The sequence below is a fragment of the Schistocerca americana genome, chromosome 5 (assembly GCF_021461395.2).
Source record: "Schistocerca americana isolate TAMUIC-IGC-003095 chromosome 5, iqSchAmer2.1, whole genome shotgun sequence".
Classification (NCBI taxonomy): Eukaryota; Metazoa; Arthropoda; class Insecta; order Orthoptera; family Acrididae; genus Schistocerca; species Schistocerca americana.
The window spans coordinates 296400340-296421716 of NC_060123.1; the positions used below are offsets into that span (position 1 = coordinate 296400340).

Genomic DNA, 21377 nt, shown 5'->3' on the forward strand with positions numbered 1-21377 from the left:
CCATGACTTCTGTCACCTGAGTGCAGCGTTAACCACAACAGCTAATCGTGCCGAGTCGTAAATTCTCCGTATGAAATCCTCTACGGTTGCAGACGACAAAGTCTGAAGAAAAAACAGCTACACCATAAAATACAGAAAATCACAAAAACGGCAGAATGTGACAAGATATGTATAGCAAATTTTTTCTGTTTTCGTATCTGCGCATACTTCTCTGAAAACTAGAATCCCATATATGCAGTTAGTAAAGAGCAGTTTTCCTGTTATTACACAGAAAGAAATTAAGAAACCCATTGGTGAAGTTGCAACTGCAGTGGAACAAGTCTGTGTAGAAAAGAAGAAAAAACAATTTGATTTGTAAGCAATAACGGACACTAGAGTTAGCTTCAACCTATAGATGAATACCGTGTGAATGTATGCTTTAATACTCGTATTTGTACAATTAATGGTTCAAATGGCTCTGAGCACTATGGGACTTAACTACTGAGATCATCAGTCCCCTAGAACTTAGAACTACTTAAACCTAACTAACCTAAGGACATCACACACATCCATGCCCGAGGCAGGATTCGAACCTGCGACCGTAGCGGTCACGCGGTTCCAAACTGAAGGGCTTAGAACCGCACGATTTGTACAATTAAGATATGTGTTATGCAACCTGCTGTAGGTAACGAGACGGCCGGTTCAGATTCTTAGCAGCAATGAATAATAAAATAAGTGTTCGTAGTCTTTCTCCAGGTTTCGTTTGACAGCTGTAAACACCTAGAAGTTTCGCCAAGGCCGCGCCACGTGGCTGTGTTTACCGGAGAGCGGGCTGCCGGCTGTAAACAAGAGGATTTATCCGCGGCGGTCGCCGGGGAACAGGTTCCAGCGGCGGCTGTGTCTGCTGCGTGGATCCCGCTGCGCCTGGTGGCAGTGCGACGCTGGCCATGGCTCCGGAAAGCGAGTGCGAGACCGACTTGCGCGTGCTGGCCGCCGGCATCCCGCTGCCGCCCCCGCCGCCCCCGCTCGGCAGGGACCCCGCCGTGCCGCACGCCCCCGTGCGCACGCACCGCCTCACCACCGACCAGAAGAGGGTGAGTATGACGCTCTCGCGTCAGCTAGTTCCGTCTGGGCATCTGTTACTAAATCGCTATCACAGAAAAGAGTGCCAGTTGCAGGTCGTTTATCTAGCGGGTTACAGAAGCAGCAAAAATTTCGTTTCCCATAATTCGCGTGATTGTTGACCGAATTCAATTTAAAAAGCTGCCTTATGCTACTCATTAGGAGGTATAATCTTCTGTTAAAAGCTTACCAGTTTTAAACAAGTATTACCGTTAGAGACTATGTGAGTCGGCCGCTGTGGCCGAGCGGTTCTAGGCGCTTCAGTCCGGAACCGCGTGACTGCTACGGTCGCAGGTTCGAATCCTGCCTCGGGCATGGATGTGTGTGTTGTCCTTACGTTAGTTAGGTTTAATTAGTTCTAAGTTCTAGGCGACTGATGACCTCAGAAGTTAAGTCCCATAGTGCTCAGAGCCATTTGAACCATTTTTTGAGACTATGTGTTTTGTCTAGAGGCAGCATAACGGAAGGCTCACAAATTCCCCGACTTCATTCACTCAGTACTTGAGAATGAGCGCACTTAGCGATTTCCGACAAACTTTACACATAATTTCAAACCTTTACAAAACTTCCTCGTTAAAGGAAAAAATCGCTGTTCACGTAGTCGAACTTCAGCAGCAAGCGTGACGTTTCATTTTATAGCAATAAAATAGAACGTCACGCTTTATTGCCACCTCTATTCGCAACGTAATTTTCAGACAGTATCCACATATACCATTGAATGTGCCTGTCCAATTACATTGTTGTATGTCACATAGTTCAGAAGATATGGCGTCATATACATTTAGATGCGTCAACAACTAGTTTTCACTTAAAATGTCGCGCAGTAATATATATATCACTGAATGTAACTGCAAAATTGTACAACATGTAGTACTGGAGGTATGACGTCATAAACATCGAGATGCATCAAAAACTAGCATTTGCCTGAAAGGGATCGTAAATTACCCAAACTATATTCACCCAGCGTTTCGTAATGATAACGCTTAGCGACTTCCAAAGAACTTTAACCGCATTTTCAAACTTTTCCCAGAATTATTCTCGCTTGCATGCTTCAAATGTACATCAACTCATTTGTAAAGTAACCAGACATTTTAAGCAGTTTTATACTTGAGAGTTCGATTCTTTAAAGAATCGGGGGTTTACTGGTTGATTTAGATTTTCCTTCCGAATTTTTTAATATCTTTTCCTTTTGATCAAATTACTACAGACCTTTTATAGGCGCAGATGAACAGAAAAATCTTCCTTCTACATGTAGCCCTGTCTAGTATCGACTGATATGGTATTATAAATCTATTGAATCTAGGTACTTACATCACTTGTTTTTTTAAATCTTTATGTTGATCAGCTGGCGTCGTGTAACAACTTCATTTGTTCAGTTTTATTATTGCTTCCCTTTTTCGAGTGCCTTTCCATCTTCTCCTAGGGTTTCCTTTCACTTCATGTGTCCAAGTTCTTATTATGTTCTGCATTGAAACCCTTCCAAATGTAGTATCATGTCTAGAAAGGCTTCCTTCTGTTATTTCTGTAATACTGGCCCATTTTAGTTCTTTTCTCATGTCCATATTATTGTTGAATTCTCTTTCCTGAGGTGCAGAATTTATCCTCGTTAGCCTTAACTCACTTTATTTTTGTTTATTTGTGCGCTTATTTCAACCGGCAATATTAAAACAACCGGGCGCCCTCCTACGTCTGATCAAATAACTTTAGAAAATTGATATTGTTATGTACACAGAACGTGTGATGTACGTAATAACAGTCATAACAGTAGTTACGGAAACAAAACATGCTGTTTCAATAAGGTCAGTTTTGTTAACTTTTTTTTAGATTTATTATAACGTAACGTTCTTCTCGAATGGGAGAATGGACATGATAACAGAAAAATCAACAAAAGTAATGTAATCGATTTAAACCAGGTGATGGTAAAGGAATTGTAGTTGAGTTATGCACCTTGGGCAGCAAACTAATTGACGTAGAAGCAGAGAGTACAACTACGTAAAACACAGATTAACAACAGTCAAAAAATCGAAATTTGCTAACGTCAAACGTTAATTGAAGTGTTATGAACTGTTCTCAACAGGTATTTATCTGTATGCTAACCTCGCACAGAAGTGAAACCTTGACATTAACATCTTAGAAAGGAAAGAATAGACTTCGCTACAGAGCAATACTGTATGCTACCTGAGCAGCTCTGATTGCTAATAACGAGGTACTGGATCTAAATTGGAAGAAAAGAGATTTATGGCACAGCTTCACCTAGAGAAGGAATCAGCTGATAGGACACTACTGAGACATCACGAAACAATCAATTTGGTAACTGAGTGAATTGACGAGCGTAAAATTTGTTGAGGGAGACCGAAGCCTGTCTAGAGTAAGCAGGTTCAATGGATGTGGAATGTAGTACTTACGCAGAGATGAAGAGGCTTGTACATGAAAGATTTAAAAAAATGGTTCAAATGGCTCTGAGCACTATGGGATTCAACTGCTGAGGTCATTAGTCCCCTAGAACTTAGAACTAGTTAAACCTGACTAACCTAAGGACATCACACACATCCATGCCCGAGGCAGGATTCGAACCTGCGACCGTGGCGGTCTCCATGAAAGATTAGCTTGGAGAGCTGCATCAATTCAGTTTTCAGACTGAATACCACAGCAACAACAGAAACGTCTGGTGGCAGCACAGAAGTAATCAAATCTAGAGAAGAAGTTAACTAGACGAGGAAAGAGTGGGACAGTAAGGCTAAGAGATGCGGCAGAATGGTGAAAAAACAGAAATACACTCTAAGACAAAAAAAAAGAATTATCCGAATGTGATGGAAACGGGTAGGTGTGATATAAAGGTAGAGACCAACAAATAACTACAATATCAGAAAAATTGGATGATTTATTAAAGAGAAACAGCTTCACAAATTGAGTAAATCAATATTGCGTTGTCTCCATTATGCAAGCATTGAGTTGTTGGATTTCGTGAATAACGGTAACAACACTCAACACTGTGTGACCCTTTAAATTATTATAAAAATTATAACAGTTCAAAAGTCAAGAATGATGATGTGTTTCCAGAAGGTAGCTTTATGATGGTGCTTTTTTCGCAACTACCGTTTTCACGTCAGAATAGACGCATCTTCAGGTTTATAATAATTACATTTCCATAATGTAGGTGGACAATTACGCAGTCCCGGCTTTCAGGAAGTTATCCACGTTAAGAGTCAAACCACATTGATTGATTGTCATTGAGTACCCCAAAAGATTCTTGTCAAAATGTGCAGAATATGACCGCTGGAGAAACGCTTGGACTCTTTAGGCTCTTTAGCCTTACCGTTACACTCTAAGCACCATTTTAAACAGTTTTACAGGATCTGCTCATCGATTAATTGTTCTTCAAAATGGATGTGTACTTGCGCGTCTTTCAGCAATACTATCTCACCACGTACGAGAACCAGAACCTCATGATGTCTCAAAAAATTTATGCAAACGATCTTTGGTACCACCAAGAAATTACATCCCAACTTATGAACCTGGCAGGTAAATTCCATCTGCATATGCTGGCTCATGTCGATTCTTTTGCCGACAATTATCCCTTTAACCTTGGTCTTCTTTAAACCTAGCATTGGCCAACTATTGTTCTCAGTACATCTCAGTACGCTACATCCAAGATGACGGAATCTACCGTTGTCCAGAACTGCTTCCAATTCAATTCCTCGTATCAACACAGTGATTACCTCGTGAAAATTTTATGCACAGGTTCCTCTATTTCCGTTTTCCTGTCAGTTGTCTTACGTCGCAGTGACACACTACTTGCATTGTTATTTGCTGGTGGACTGGGAGACCGAATTTCAACGAACTCAGCCTGATGCTTTGACCTACCTTACCCGTTAAAGCCCAGCCCACACCGGTGACCCTTACTGCATCGGTAGCTGTTACAGCTTGTGCTGATGTAGCCGAAAATGTCTCTCTCCTCGTGATCTGAAACAATCACTGTCCCATTCGTTGTAACATTTTTCATTCAATGTTCGTGGTGTAAGTTTATGGTTTATTTTGAACGTTTCCTAAATGTCCTCTATGTCAATTTTGTGAGATGTAATACATATATCACAAATAAGGTTCATCTCTGCACCTCCCGGACACTCTTTTCTGTCGCCCTCCTGATGTATACAGGGTGTCACAAAAAGGTACGGCCAAACTTTCAGGAAACATTCCTCACACACAAATAAAGAAAAGATGTTATGTGGAAATGTGTCCGGAAACGCTTAATTTCCATGTTAGAGCTCATTTTAATTTCTTCAGTATGTACTGTACTTCCTCGATTCACCGCCAGTTGGCCCAATTGAAGGATGGTAATGTTGACTTCGGTGCTTGTGCTGACATGCAACTCATTGCTCTACAGTACTAGCATCAAGCACATCATTACGTAGCATCAACAGGTTAGTGTTCATTACGAACGTGGTTTTGAAGTCAGTGCAATGTTTACAAATGTGGAGTTGGCAGATGCCCATTTGATGTATGGATTAGCACGGGGCAATAGCCGTGGCACGGTACGTTTGTATCGAGACAGATTTCCAGAACGAAGGTGTCCGGACAGGAAGACTTTCGAAGCAATTGATCGGCGTCTTAGGGAGCACGGAACATTCCAGCCTATGACTCGCGACTGGGGAAGACCTAGAACGACGAGGACACCTGCAATGGACGAGGCAGTTCTTCGTGCAGTTGACGATAACGCCAATGTCAGCGTCAGAGAAGCTGCTGCTGTACAAGGTAACGTTGACCACGTCACTGTATGGAGAGTGATACGGGAGAACCAGTTGTTTCCGTACCATGTATAGCGTGTGCAGGCACTATCAGCAGCTGATTGGCCTCCGCGGGTACACTTCTGCGAATGGTTCATCCAACAATGTGTCAATCCTCATTTCAGTGCAAATCTTCTCTTTATGGATGAGGCTTCATTCCAACGTGATCATATTGTAAATTTTCACAATCAACATGTGTGGGCTGACGAGAATCCGCACTCAATTGTGCAATCACGTCATCAACACAGATTTTCTGTGAACGTTTGAGCAGGCATTGTTGGCGATGTCTTGATTGGGCCCCATGTTCTTCCATCTACGCTCAATGGAGCACGTTATCATGATTTCATACGGGATACTCTACCTGTGCTGCTAGAACATGTGCCTTTACAAGTACGACACAACATGTGGTTCATGCGCGATGGAGCTCCTGCACATTTCAGTCGAAGTGTTCGTACGCTTCTCAACAACATATTCGGTGACCGATGGATTGTTTGAGGCGGACCAATTCCATGGCCTCCACGCTCTCCTGACCTCAACCCTCTTGAGTTTCATTTATGGGGGCATTTGAAAGCTCTTGTCTACGCAACCCCGGTACCAAATGTAGAGACTCTTCGTGCTCGTATTGTGGACGGCTGTGATACAATACGCCATTCTCCAGGGCTGCATCAGCGCATCAGGGATTCCATGCGACGGAGGGTGGATCCATGTATCCTCGCTAACGGAAGACATTTTGAACATTTCCTGTAACAAAGTGTTTGAAGTCACGCTGGTACGTTCTGTTGCTGTGTGTTTCCATTCCATGACTAATGTGATGTGAAGAGAAGTAATAAAATGAGCTCTAACATCGAAAGTAAGCGTTTCCGGACACATGTCCACATAACATATTTTCTTTCTTTGTGTGTGAGGAATGTTTCCGGAAAGTTTTGCCGATCCTTTTTGTAACACCCTGTCATTAGCAGCTGAAATTTTTTCCTGTCCTATTGTTAACACAACACTTTCAAATCAACGTTACTAAAGACTGAACCTGCGACTTCGCACTCAAGAGCTTCCTTGTGAGTATCAGGTTGCCTTGACAAAGCCGGCATCAAATAAATAAGATGTGAGTGACTATCACCTGAAGAGGTCATTCTCTAAAAATGCATAATCATGGCTGGGTGTGCAATGATTGCTACGATCGTACAAGGAAACAAGGGGTAGACTCTACATACGAATGCTTAAACTCTTTCTGTCATGGATGAGCCCTCAACTCTGAGACAAAACACTGAATCGCACTGTCGAACCATGTATAACAGAAGCGAATCGAAAACACCTAATAATAATTCTCTCACGACGTCAGCTATTCTCATTAGAATGGACGATTCAAGGTGACAAGGCCTGCATGCTCTGCGACCTGCTGGTAACAACAACTCGTCAGTGATGGTGTGATGAGTTGACTCTTGAGATAGCAGGCTGCGGCTCCCGCAGCGTCTGCAAGCCAAGTCTGTTTTCGTCCGCGTCTCCCGAACCAATGCGTCTTCTTCCCCATCTCCACCCAGGTTTGCCCCAAAATTTGACATTTCCTCTCTGCTCTGCACAAGGTACACGCAAGTGCTCTCCCACCAATGGGAATTTTTCCGCCAATGTTTAAGGAATAAGATTTTAATAAGCTGTGGTTTAACAACCCATATAGTAGATTTTTTTAAATGTACAGGATGACTGCCTCCCCGAATGTGAAATTTTGAGAACTGTAGTTCCAAACTTCCATCTAGCTGTTATCTTTCCAAGTCACCCAAAAAGCTGCCTTCCCATGTTGTAAGAGAAATAAATTTGCTGTCTACATGAGGTGGTGCCTAGATGGCGCCCTGTGTCCCCTCAAGCAGGAGAAGAAAAAAATGCTAAGAGTAACTGCTGAACAGCTTTCCTACATAAGCAACAAGATGACTGTCTTTCGACCAGCCATGCATCCTTCAGTTTTCTCGGAAGGCCGATCGGCGAAAATACACACCACCCGGCTGTCCTTTGACCAGAGGTACTGACTCTTTACTTACTTATTTAGCATTGGTTCAAATGTTCAAATGTGTGTGAAATCTTATGGGACTTAACTGCTAAGGTCATCAGTCCCTAAGCTTACACACTACTTAACCTAAATTATCCTAAGGACAAACAACACACCCATGCCCGAGGGAGGACTCGAACCTCCGCCGGGACCAGCCGTACAGTCCATGACTGCAGCGCCTGAGACCGCTCGGCTAATCCCGGCTGCTTAGCATTGGTCCGAACGCACGACATTGTCCCCCATACTGAGATTTTTGTATGGAATTCCCAATTGCAAAGCAATAGGGGGGGGGGGGGGGTGCGGTTCTACAGAATTTTGGTTCTACACACACCAGCTATCACCATAGCAGGCAATAGAGTGTGTCCAGCAACGTTTACTTGTTTTCAGCGGTTAGGTCATTGTCCCCTAATCTGAGAGGTCCAAGCGGTCAACCCTTTAGAAGTCACCCTTTCTCACCAGGCACTGCCCCAATACGCGAGTGGCCTCCCTTGCTGCCTGCTTTGGCACAGCCAATACTTCTCAGAATCATGCAACTCATTAAATAAGGGATATGCAATTAAATATATAGACTGGAAAATGAATTGAGATACATATCAGCATCTCGATATTTGCAGTGACTGAAATCCCCCATGATGTCAACACAGATATCTAGCAATCGGTTCAATCATCGTATGGTCTTTGGTAAATTGGTGTAGCAGCACTCAGAAACGAAAATTATTAGTCCAACACTTAAATGATACGCTTCGAATTTACTAATTCCAGGAATTAATAAAAACTGCACTAAATTTAGCATTTTTGTAACTTTTTTAATACCATTTTATGTGATGAATAAACTTTACATCAAATTTACTGACCATGAAACAGGTCAAGTGAAGGACTTCTGCTACCTCGGAGGCGAAATAACACGCGACGGACGAAGCGAGGAGGACACAAAACTAGACTAACGCAAGCGAAAAGGTCCTGGTCAAATGAAGTCCACTATCATCACACATTGGTCTTAATTCCATGGAGATTGTTTTTTTAGCTGACCATCAGTATCCGGATATCCCTATGTAATGCGTTATTCATCGATGGACGTCATAAGAGGCGGACCCGCCAGTATAAAAGGAGATGGAGAGTTTTGTGTTGTCAAAAGGGAAGCAGTAACAACAGAATGGTTTAGTAAGGAGAGCTGAGTGACTTCGAACGTCGACTGATCATTGTATGTCACCTGAGTAACAAACGATTAAGGAACATTTCACCCCCCTAAATCTGTTGAAGTTGACTGTTGTGTTGCGACAGTGAACCGGAAACACAAAACAAAACTACAGGTAAATCAAGACCAGGGTGACCTCATTTAGTGATTGAAAGGGACCGTCAAGATTTACGGAGTGTAATTGTAGACATAGAATGAAGTCAGCGGACGAAATCATTCGTAAGTTCCAGAGTAACACCTCAGTCCAAGAAGCACAATGACTTTGCCCATATAGTTAAAAATAATTGGCGTCAGTGGCCGAGCAGCTTCTCAAAAGCCGCACATTTCTACAGTCATTGCTAAGTGATGCTTGGAGTGAAGTAAACTGAGGCATCACTGCATAGTGTATGACAGGAAACGAGTGATTTGTAGTGATAAATTACGCTTCAACGTATCCTTATCCGATAAAAGAGTTTGGGTTAGGTAAATGTTGGAGAACGTTACATAGCATCATGTGCAGAGCCAACAGTTAAACCGGAGATGGTGTTCGGTGTGGGAGTGTTTTTCGTGGGTAGACTTTTGGTCTTCTTATTGCGCTTATGAAATGGTAAATGCGTAAGTATATGAACACATTATACGGCATAATGAACTGCGCACAGTGGAGGAAAAGTTCGGAGACAACGACGAGTGTATCAGTAGTACAGTGCGACCTGTCATAAAGCATCGTCTGTGAAGCAATGGTCTGTGGACAGTAACGTCCCTGGATCGAACTGCCCTGCCCAGAGTCCCTCTTGAGGCGATTTAGAATGTCAATTTCACTTCAGACGACAGCATCTAACATCACTATTTTCTCTGGTTTCGGTTCTTGATGAAGAATATGCTGCCATTCCTCCACAGACATTCAGCCACCTCAAAAATTGTCCCCAGCGGAGCTAGAGCCGTGATAAAGGGGAAAGGTGGACACACCTCGTATTAAAGTTATCTAGTGGGTATCCAGATACGCTAGATCAGATAGCGTACGTTTAGAGATCAACATTCTATGGCAAAGAATTAGGAGCTGCCGAAAAAAAAAAAAAAAAAAAAAAAAAAAAGAAAAAAAAACAGAATCGAAGCGTTTGAGATTCGATGTTAGAGAAGGATGTTGAAAATCAGGTGGACTGATAAGTCATTAAGAGTTTCTCCGCATATTGGGCTATGAAAGGAGTGAGTCGAAAATATATTCAAAAGAATGAACAGGGTGATATTACATGTGTCAAGAACTCAAAGAATAACTTCTGTGGTACTAGTGAGAGTCATAGAGAGAGAACAAGCTGTGGGGGAAGACACGGATTCAAATATATTGAGCAATTTATTGAGAACATTGAGTGTAAGCTCTGAAATGAAGAGATTGGCACGAGAGGTGAAATTACGGGCGGTCACATCTAACCATGGCCCACAAAAACAAATAATGTAACTTTCTGAGATACACTTAATACCCAAAGAATTAAATCCGAAAACAAGCCCTGAAAATTAAGGACCCGATACTTTTAATAGCCTGAAATTTACATCAGTAGTGGACAGCTTCCAACTCCGAAAGAACAGATACCATCTTCATATATATGTAGTTAAGGCTCAACAGCCATTTGACCATCTTCTTCTGTGCGGATGCACAAACAGTGGCCGAACTCTTACGGGAATCGGCAGTAGAGTCTCGAGTAATGAGCATAACGGGCAGGGACACTATGAATATAGTGCGGGACAATAAGTTGCGAATGTGGGTCTCACGGGAGGCGTGCCAGAGATAAGTCCCTGCAGTCTCACTACCCTCTGTGTCCTCGGTGGCTCAGATAGACTGCCAGCTCGGTAGCTCAGCGTGTTCGGTCAGAGGGTTAGCTGCCCTCTGTAATAAAAAAAACTTAGTGAATGGGTCAACAATAAATTTGAACATGTGTCAAGGGACGTCCACCCCGGACAAATGTAACGAACATTAACGAACAAAATGAGATCATAAAAAAGATAGATAGAGCATCTGCCATGTAAGCAGGAGATCCCGGGTTCGAGTCCCGGTCAGGGCACACATTTTCAACTGTCCCCGTTGACTTATATCAACGCCTGTGTGCAGCTAAGGGTATTCATTTCATTGTAAAATTTATTTAAATTATCTATAGCGTAGAGTCTTATGAACCTTTTTCTACTGATATTTATTATTCATAACTTTACAAAAATTTTGCTTAGTGACATTACAACGACAAATAACATTATGAAACATGAGTTTTGTGTTGTGATGTATCTGCGGTTTGTTCCATCATGTGAGCGAAAGCTCGACACTTTCAAAGATTTTAGTTTTGACCGACTATTTTTGGAACCTCCTTTTTTCCTTCTTTTTCTTCCTTTCTTCCCTTCTTCCTCGTCTTCTTCTTCTTAGTCATGGTGGAGTTATCACTCTGTCCATCCAGATGACAAATAATTATGTGCCATTCCTTCTAGCACTGGCTGCGAATATGTAGTTACTGTGTAGGTTAAGCCAGTACAGCTACTGTAACTATAATTTATTTTTTAACAGTGAGTGACAAGAGGAAAAGCTACTGCGTGCTTTTACGATAGCACTTATAGAGGACAGTATACTGTAGTGTTAACGAGGCTGACATCTGACGATTGCAAGCCCATGGTGACTATGCCGCCAGCCCCATTAAACCAAAAAATGCTCTGAGAGCCATCGCATGGCCGTCTGTTGCAGCTGGCGGTGAAGAACGCGCTGCGCTACTTCCCGCTGGAGTACCACTCCAGACTGGCTCCAGAGTTCGCCCAGGAGCTGGACGAGTACGGACACATCTACATGTACCGCCTAATGCCCAAGTTCCCTGTCAGGTAAGTAAGCTGACCAGACTCGGTTCACTCTAGATAATGGTGTAATTGCTATTACTAAGACATGTAATCAATAGCGTACTCTGAGGCAAAAAAAAGACACACTACGAAGGGATTAACCGAATGGGAAGAAAATTGATAGATGTGCTTAACCCATTCGGTCACGAATTACATTTTTCGTGAAAAAAAAGACATGGCTTTGTATCCAGTTCTTCGAATTAAATTATGATTTTTCAGATGTATAAAATATCCCAAGGTGCACCCAAGGGGGGCTACAACACGTCCCGAAACGAGGACATTGTGTTAAAGTGGGTGCAGTACAAGTCGAAAAGTCAAAATACTTTATTTTATTATATTTCACCAAACTACTTAAATTACACAATTCTTACTTAATGATTATATACGTTAACTATGGATTTATACTTACAAAAAATGATTATCTAAGAAACAATTTTTTTTCCAATCCACACGTATGTGAATGTTCCGTTTAACACAGTAAAATTTGGTTCTGTCTTCGCAACCCGGTTTCTTGCACCTGTCAGAAGGTTGTTCCTGTCACTGACCACTGGAAGATGCTGAACGTTGTCCGAACGAACATCGGCTTCTGGACGAACTTCCGCATTGGCTCGTTTTGAAGTACTTGGAGATGGCACTGGACTCTCACTATTGGGACGCCCTCTTTTCCTGGCAGCTGACTTATCTACACTCCTGGAAATTGAAATAAGAACACCGTGAATTCATTGTCCCAGGAAGGGGAAACTTTATTGACACATTCCTGGGGTCAGATACATCACATGATCACACTGACAGAACCACAGGCACATAGACACAGGCAACAGAGCATGCACAATGTCGGCACTAGTACGGTGTATATCCACCTTTCGCAGCAATGCAGGCTGCTATTCTCCCATGGAGACGATCGTAGAGATGCTGGATGTAGTCCTGTGGAACGGCTTGCCATGCCATTACCACCTGGCGCCTCAGTTGGACCAGCGTTCGTGCTGGACGTGCAGACCGCGTGAGACGACGCTTCATCCAGTCCCAAACATGCTCAATGGGGGACAGATCCGGAGATCTTGCTGGCCAGGGTAGTTGACTTACACCTTCTAGAGCACGTTGGGTGGCACGGGATACATGCGGACGTGCATTGTCCTGTTGGAACAGCAAGTTCCCTTGCCGGTCTAGGAATGGTAGAACGATGGGTTCGATGACGGTTTGGATGTACCGTGCACTATTCAGTGTCCCCTCGACGATCACCAGTGGTGTACGGCCAGTGTAGGAGATCGCTCCCCACACCATGATGCTGGGTGTTGGCCCTGTGTGCCTCGGTCGTATGCAGTCCTGATTGTGGCGCTCACCTGCACGGCGCCAAACACGCATACGACCATCATTGGCACCAAGGCAGAAGCGACTCTCATCGCTGAAGACGACACGTCTCCATTCGTCCCTCCATTCACGCCTGTCGCGACACCACTGGAGGCGGGCTGCACGATGTTGGGGCGTGAGCGGAAGACGGCCTAACGGTGTGCGGGACCTCAGCCCAGCTTCATGGAGACGGTTGCGAATGGTCCTCGCCGATACCCCAGGAGCAACAGTGTCCCTAATTTTCTGGGAAGTGGCGGTGCGGTCCCCTACGGCACTGCGTAGGATCCTACGGTCTTGGCGTGCATCCGTGCGTCGCTGCGGTCCGGTCCCAGGTCGACGGGCACGTGCACCTTCCGCCGACCACTGGCGACAACATCGATGTACTGTGGAGACCTCACGCCCCACGTGTTGAGCAATTCGGCGGTACGTCCACCCGGCCTCCCGCATGCCCACTATACGCCCTCGCTCAGAGTCCGTCAACTGCACATACGGTTCACGTCCACGCTGTCGCGGCATGCTACCAGTGTTAAAGACTGCGATGGAGCTCCGTATGCCACGGCAAACTGGCTGACACTGACGGCGGCGGTGCACAAATGCTGCGCAGCTAGCGCCATTCGACGGCCAACACCGCGGTTCCTGGTGTGTCCGCTGTGCCGTGCGTGTGATCATTGCTTGTACAGCCCTCTCGCAGTGTCCGGAGCAAGTATGGTGGGTCTGACACACCGATGTCAATGTGTTCTTTTTTGCATTTCCAGGAGTGTATTTTTGTCACTACTTTGGCCACACTTGCCGTAAAGTGAAGGAAATCAATGGTCTTATTTTTAGGAACACCTAATTCTGATGCGTTTTCCTTGTATTCAATCCATGCCTTTACACATGCAATATCACTTGCTTGAGCCAACATGCAAAGTGTCCATTTTCGGGATCTCATGAATGTGCGATAAATTGTGATCAGAAAATCAATCTTGTCGACCGATCCCATATGTTGATTGTAAACTTGAATAACTTCTGGGGGGGCGATTTTAACATATTTATTTTCGGTTTTATTCCTTATTTTACACACATCTTTGTTTCCAATTCTCACACCACTGGCTTATTCTCATACCGTTTTGTTACTATAACTACTCCATCTTCATTTATCAGTTCCTCAACAGAGCCTCCACCACATTTCTTCATGTCTTTGTCACTCGAAAATGGTGATTTCTTGAAGCGATTTTCGCTCGCTGTACATATTGTGTAAATATTCTTATTTCTAAAGTACTGCAGGAGGCTATAATTTGAGAAATCGTTATCGAAAATGAAAAGCACATTTGTTTCATTGATTCCTTCTACTGATTTCACAACTACTGATGCACCAAGACCAAAAACTTTTAACACTGCTGGATAAGTTCTGCCGTCGAGCCTTGATATACTAGGGCTATTCAGAAAGTAAGTTCTGAATGATCACGAAATGGAAACCACTTTGAAAATCAGAAATATTTTACCTGCAACAGTTAGCTACAGCTTCCAGCCACTGCTCTACATATTCACCACTCTGACTTAGACATTTGTAGTAGCGTTGTACCAACTTTCCACTACCCTCGTCATAGAAAGTTCGTTGTCTGTGCGAAAATGCTGTCTTCATAGCCAGTACTTAAAGTGAGCAGAGATGAAACACAGAGGGAGCCAATTACGGGCTGCAGAACGGGTGATCAAACACTTCCCATGGAAAACGCTGCAGGAACATTTTCATTGCTTCTGCAGATTGTGACCGAGAATTGCCACAAAGCAGGAACCGTATGACAATTCTGTAATGCGGGCTGTATAATATCAGGGGAAATCTCTCACCAGGACACTATTTTCTACGCATCTTTATGTGCTCACCATGCGCTCAGAATTGAAAAGAGCGAAGTGGTGTACTAGAGACACTGTCGAACGCATATGTGCAAAGTTTTATTAGATTTTCACAGTGGTTTCCATTGCTTGGCCGATCAGAACTTACTTTCTGAATATCGCTCGTATTATAAAATCAAACATTTGACCGCTTGTTCACAAGTGTGCAAATATTTTAATTCCCCATGGTTTCAGTTTGCGCTTCACATACTGTTTTATTTATTTATTTATTGTTCCGTGGGACCAAATTAAGGAGAAGTCTCCATGGTCATGGAACGAGTCAATACATGAAATTATAACACGATAATAGAAACAGATAAAATGAAATATAAGAAACGTATTCAGGCGACAATTCGTAAGTTTAAATGAAGAAAATCAACAATGTAACACTGGAATTTGCTTAATTTTTCAGCTCTTCCAGGAGCTCCTCAACAGAATAGAAGGAGTGAGCAATGAGGAAACTCTTCAGTTTAGACTTAACAGCGTTTGGGCTGCTGCTAAGATTTTTGAGTTCTTGTGGTAGCTTATTGAAAATGGATGCAGCGGAATAGTGCACTCCTTTCTGCACAAGAGTCAAGGAAGTGCATTCCACATGCAGATTTGATTTCTGCTTAGTATTAACTGAGTGAAAGCTGCTAACTCTTGGGAATAAGGTAATATTGCTGATAACAAACGACATTAAAGAAAATATATATTGTGAGGGCAATGACAGAATTCCCAGACTATTGAATAGGGGTCGACAAGAGGTTCTCGAACTTACACCACATATAGCTCGAACAGCCCGTTTTTGAGCCAAAAATATCCTTTTTGAATCAGAAGAATTACCCCAAAAAATAATACCATATGACATAAGCGTATGAAAATATGCGAAGTAGACAACTTTTCGTGTTGAACTGTCGCTTATTTCAGATACTATTCTAATGGTAAATAAAGCAGCATTTAGTTTCTGAACGAGATCCTGAACATGCGCTTTCCACAACAGCTTACTATCTATCCGAACGCCTAGGAACTTGCACTGTTCCGTCTCGCTTATAATATTCCCATTCTGTCTGATCAAAATATCGGTTCTCGTTGAATTTTGAGTTAGAAACTGTAAAAACTGAGTCTTACTGTGATTTAGCATCAAATTATTTTCCACAAGCCACAGACTTATTTCATGGGCTACATTATTTAATAATGTTTCAATATTACACACAAGATCCTTCACTACTAAGCTGGTGCCATCAGCAAACAGAAATATTTTTGAATCACCTGTAAGATTATGAGGCATATCATTTATATAAATAAGAAACAGCAGCGGCCCCAGCACCGACCCTTAGGGAACGCCCCACTTAACAGTGCCCCATTGGGACTGAACATCACTACCACTCTCAATATTGCGGAGAATTACCTTCTGCTTTCTGTTCTTAAAGTAAGAGGCGAACGAATTGTAAGCTACTCCCCTTACTCCATAATGGCCCAACTTCTGCAGTATTATTTTGTGGTCAACATAGTCAAAAGCCTTCGTTAGAACAAAGGAAACACCTAGCGTTCGACACCTTTTATTTAATCCGTCCAAAACCTCACCGAGAAAAGAGAATATAGCATTTTCAGTTGTTTAACCATTTCTAATACCAGACTGTACATTTGTCAGCAAATTACGTGAATTTAAATGCTCCAGTAGCCTTGTATATACAACCTTCTCGATAACTTTAGCAAACACCGATGGCATAGAAATAGGTCTATAATTGTCAACATTATCCCTGTCACCCTTTTTATAAAGTCACTTCACTACCGAGTACTTTAATCGGTCAGGCAACCGACAACTCCTAAAGGAAAAGTTACAGATATGGCTAAGTACTGGGCTAACATACATAGAACAATACTTCAGTATTCTGCTAGATACCCCGTCATATACATGAGAGTTCTTGGTCTTTAGTGATTTAATTATTAACTCAATCTCCATCTTGTCAGTATCATGGAGGAGCATTTCAGGTAACAGTCTCGGAACACTTTTTTCTACGAGCGCTATATGATTCCCTGTTGGGACTAGGTTTCTATTTAGTTCACTTGCTATATTCAGAAAGTGATTATTAAATACTGTACATATATGCGACTTATCGGTAACACTGACATTCCCACTACGCACTGATTCTATATCCTCGACCTGTCTCTGCAGACCAGCCACTTCCTTTATGACTGACCGTATGGTTTTAATTTTATCCTGAGACTTAGCTATTCTATCTGCATACCACATACTTTTTGCCTTCCTAATAACTTTTTCAAGCACCTTACAATACTGTTTGCAATGGGCTGCTGCATTTAGATTTTGACTGTTTCTAACGTTTTGATACAATTGCCACTTTGTTCTACAGTATATCCTTATCCCTCTAGTCAGCCACTCAGGCTGCCTGTTTGTGCTAGTACCCTGTTTTGAACGTTCTAACGGAAAGCAACTTTCAAAGAGCAAAAGAAAAGTCTTGAGGAAAGCATTATATTTATCGTCTACTGTATCAGCACTATAAATATCTTGCCACTCTTGGTCCTTTTACATTCAGTGATTCCTTAAAAGGCACCATTTGCTCATCGACACTAAGATGTTCTTCTATTGGTAAATTCTCTTATGGAATTGCATATTGGTCTAATTTTCCAAAATAGATCACTTGTTACGTCAACACAGTGGAAGTTCTGTCTCAATTTGAGGAACTGGTTAACTGACCCAGTGTCTGCCATTTGGGAAATACGTAACTGTGGCTCCCAGTAACATCTTATCCTGGGGTATTTCAAATTTCCCATCAGAATGTGAATTCCTATAAGTGAAAGTATTTCTTTTTCTGTTGTTGGTGCAAAATTTCCTACACTTCCGTAAAGTGCATAAATATTGGTGCATTCGACACATTTCTGCACAAGAACAAGGGACTCTCAAGTTTATCCAGTGGCTCAGAGTAATATTTGAATCTTTTGGTAGAAGGAACTCTGTACGTGAGTCCTCTTTTCCTATACCGAGTATCTTTTTTATGTATTCATTCTCCAAAATTATGATGCCACCCTAGATCAGCAACGTCTATCACATCAGTTTCAGGCACAATATCTACTTCAGGATGGACTTGTTCATCGTCATCATTGTTTTGCGCTACGATGTTAAGGGGATCTCCAGAACATAAAAAGGCTATTACAAAAAGAAATACTCATAAAAAATGTACATCTGAGTAGCCCAGATGAAAAAGCCGCTAAATTCATTTTATGTCGATCTTGAGGTGGGCACACGGCCGTATAAATGTTTTCAGCGCCTACATGATGGAATATGTTTCAGGTTGCAAAACTGGCTATAAACCGTCGAAAGTCGTGTTCAGTTTCAAAAGCAGCCAACTGCGTGTTGTCTTTGGGTGCAAAGCCCGCAAAATGTCCAATGGGTGTGGCTATCGCCCTGCCATGTCCGGATGCAAAGCACGTGAACGGACATCAGACTTACCAATCTGAACATTGAAAGCTACCTTTCAGTCTGCTACGATTAGAATGGATATTTTTCTTATTCAGCTTTAGTTTAGCTGCACTGTAACAAATTCGTAAGCAACAATAACATTCTCGCTGCCAATGCATTGTCGTTTGGATGGTACGAGTGTTTCGTGATTATCTCAGTGTCACTTATCGTGCAGTTAGCGGGCTTTGCGTCTAGGCTACTCAGCTTACAATATGCCGTATGATATAAAACGTCTAACATTACCTCCATCATTGTCCTCTTGTTCAAAATTATAGCTAGGATCTTCAGATAGATCGTCAATTTCAGATGAATTAACGAGCTGTATAACTTCTTCTTCTGTAAGTGGCCTTCGTCTATCTTGGACTAAAAAGACAGTGAAATAATGTCCTAAGTTTTTATGCTATTATAACCTTTCAATCACACTGTCCTCTATGTATAAAGTTATAAATATGTCACTTACCTTTCTTTCTGAAAGACATACCTTCAAGAATGCACCTTTCTACGCATAAATAATTGTTTTTACCTAACTCAGAATATATTAACCGGCTGATGGGAGGTACAAAGGTTTCTGGGAAACGTTCATGTGACTGTGCACATTCAGTTTTGTTTTGTGGTACCACAGATCGACAATGTTCTCAAATAAACTCTCTGCCTGTGACAATATGAGGACAACAATCACAAATAGTAAAATTTAACGAATTTTAATATACTAAGCACTTATTTAGTATGTCCTTATATGAGGACGCCGTGACCGAAAGGGTTAACATGTACAGACAAATGATTACAGTTTCAGTAAAAATGGATGATTTATTCAAGAGAAAGACCTTTAGAAATTGAACAAGTCAATAACGCATTGTTGCACATGTAGCCCTTGTTACAAGCGGTTATTCGGCTTGAAACTGATTGACAAGGTTGTAGGATGTCCTCTGAGGGATATCGTGCCAATTTCTGTCCAATAGGCGCGTTAAATTGCTAAAATCCCGAGGTACTTGGAAGGCTCAGCCCATAACCTCCGGACATTCTCAGTTGGGATGAGATCAGGCTAACTTGCTGGACAAGTTAAGGTTTGACAAGCGCGAAGAAAAGCATTAGAAACTCTCGCCTTGTGTGGGCGGACATTATCTTGCTGAAATGTAAGACCAGGGTGGCTTGCCATGAAGGGCAACAAAACGTAGCGCAGAATATCGTCGACGTACCGCTGTGCTGCAAGAGCGCCGCGGATGACATCCAAAGGAGTCCTGCGAGGAAAGTAAGTGGCATCCCAGACTATCGCTCGTGGTTGTCAGGCAGTTTGGCGGCCGACAGTCAGGTTGGTATCCCACCACAGTCCGGGGCGTCTCCAGCCACTTCTCTGCTGGTCATCAGGGCTCAGTTCGAAGCGGGACTTATCAGTGAACAAAATTCTACTCCAGTCAATGATACTTCAGGCCGAATACGTGTCTGGAGATGCCACGTTCAGCGTTGGGATACCAATCTCAGTGTCACCCGCCATACGGTCCGATGATAAGGAGTGATCGTCTGGGATGCCATTTTTTTTTTCTTTTTTCATAGCAGGACCACTTTGGTTGTCATACCCGGCACCCTTACAGCACAGCGGCATGTAGACGACATTCTACGCCCCATTTTGTTGCTCTTCGTGGCAAGCCATCCTCGTTTTACATTTCGCAAGATAATGCCCGTCCGCACACGGCGAGAATTTTTGCTACTTGTCTTCATGCCTGCCAAACCCTACCATGACCTGCACACCCGCCGAATCTCTATCCAATTGAGAATGTTTGGAACATAACTGGAAGGGCTCTCTAATCATCACGATATTTTGACAATCTAACTCATAAATTGGACAGAATTTGGAGCGATATCCCTCAGGAGGAAATCCTGCAAGTATATGAATCAATATGTGCGGTAGCGTTCTCGCTTCCCGTGCCCGGGTTCCCGGGTTCGATTCCAGGCGGGGTCAGGGATTTTCTCTGCCTCGTGATGACTGGGTGTTGTGTGATGTCCTTAGGTTAGTTAGGTTTAAGTAGTTCTAAGTTCCAGGGAACTGATGACCATAGCTGTTAAGTCCCATAGTGCTCAGAGCCATTTGAACCATTTTTTATGAATCAATGATAAGACGACTAACTGCTTGTATAAGTGCCATAGGTGCACCAACGCTTTGTTGACTTGCTCGATTTGTGAATATCTTTCTCTTGTATAAATCATCGATGTTTTCTGAAATTATAATCATTTATTTCTCTTTACATGCACATCACATCTACCGTCCGCCAGACTCGAAAATTTATTCATGTTGCGTTGTTTTCCTTTGTCTTAGAGTGTATATTCTGTTCAATCACTGTCAGTAATTCTTTCATAACTTTTGCTCACGACCGTCTAACAGTGTGCGCTGTGTATTTCATCGAATTCCCCAAAAAACTTCGCTTACGTCGCTGCTCCCACTGGCAAATTAGGTAATTGTCGCCGTCACAGTATAACACCATCGAGTTATTTCTTTCCTATACCCTTTTTCCTCGAATATTCTGCAGTAACGTATCGTCATATAATAGAAATGCTGCAAGATTCAGCCACGTAATCAGAGAGGTTTCCTTACATCTTTCTGGTAAGAATTTTGTCTTTGCAGTATACCTTGATAAGCTAAAATAGTATCGTATTGGTCCACTTTTGGAAGGCAATACAGTAGCGATTCCATGTGATATGGGTTTGACAAGTTCTTGGTAGGTTTCTGGAGATATGTGGCCCCAGATT

The 21377-nt window shown here is 42.6% G+C and overlaps 1 protein-coding gene across 1 annotated transcript in view; it reads left to right on the top strand.

Annotated features, from left to right (window-relative positions):
* The first annotated feature begins 926 nt into the window (after nucleotides 1-926).
* The window catches only part of LOC124616326 (urocanate hydratase-like), a 424523-nt gene continuing 404072 nt past the window's right edge, over nucleotides 927-21377 (top strand). Inside the window, exons 1-2 of the mRNA XM_047144631.1 lie at nucleotides 927-1073; nucleotides 11811-11941. Coding sequence (XP_047000587.1) covers nucleotides 927-1073; nucleotides 11811-11941 — 278 coding nt within the window. The remainder of the gene's footprint in view (nucleotides 1074-11810; nucleotides 11942-21377) is intronic.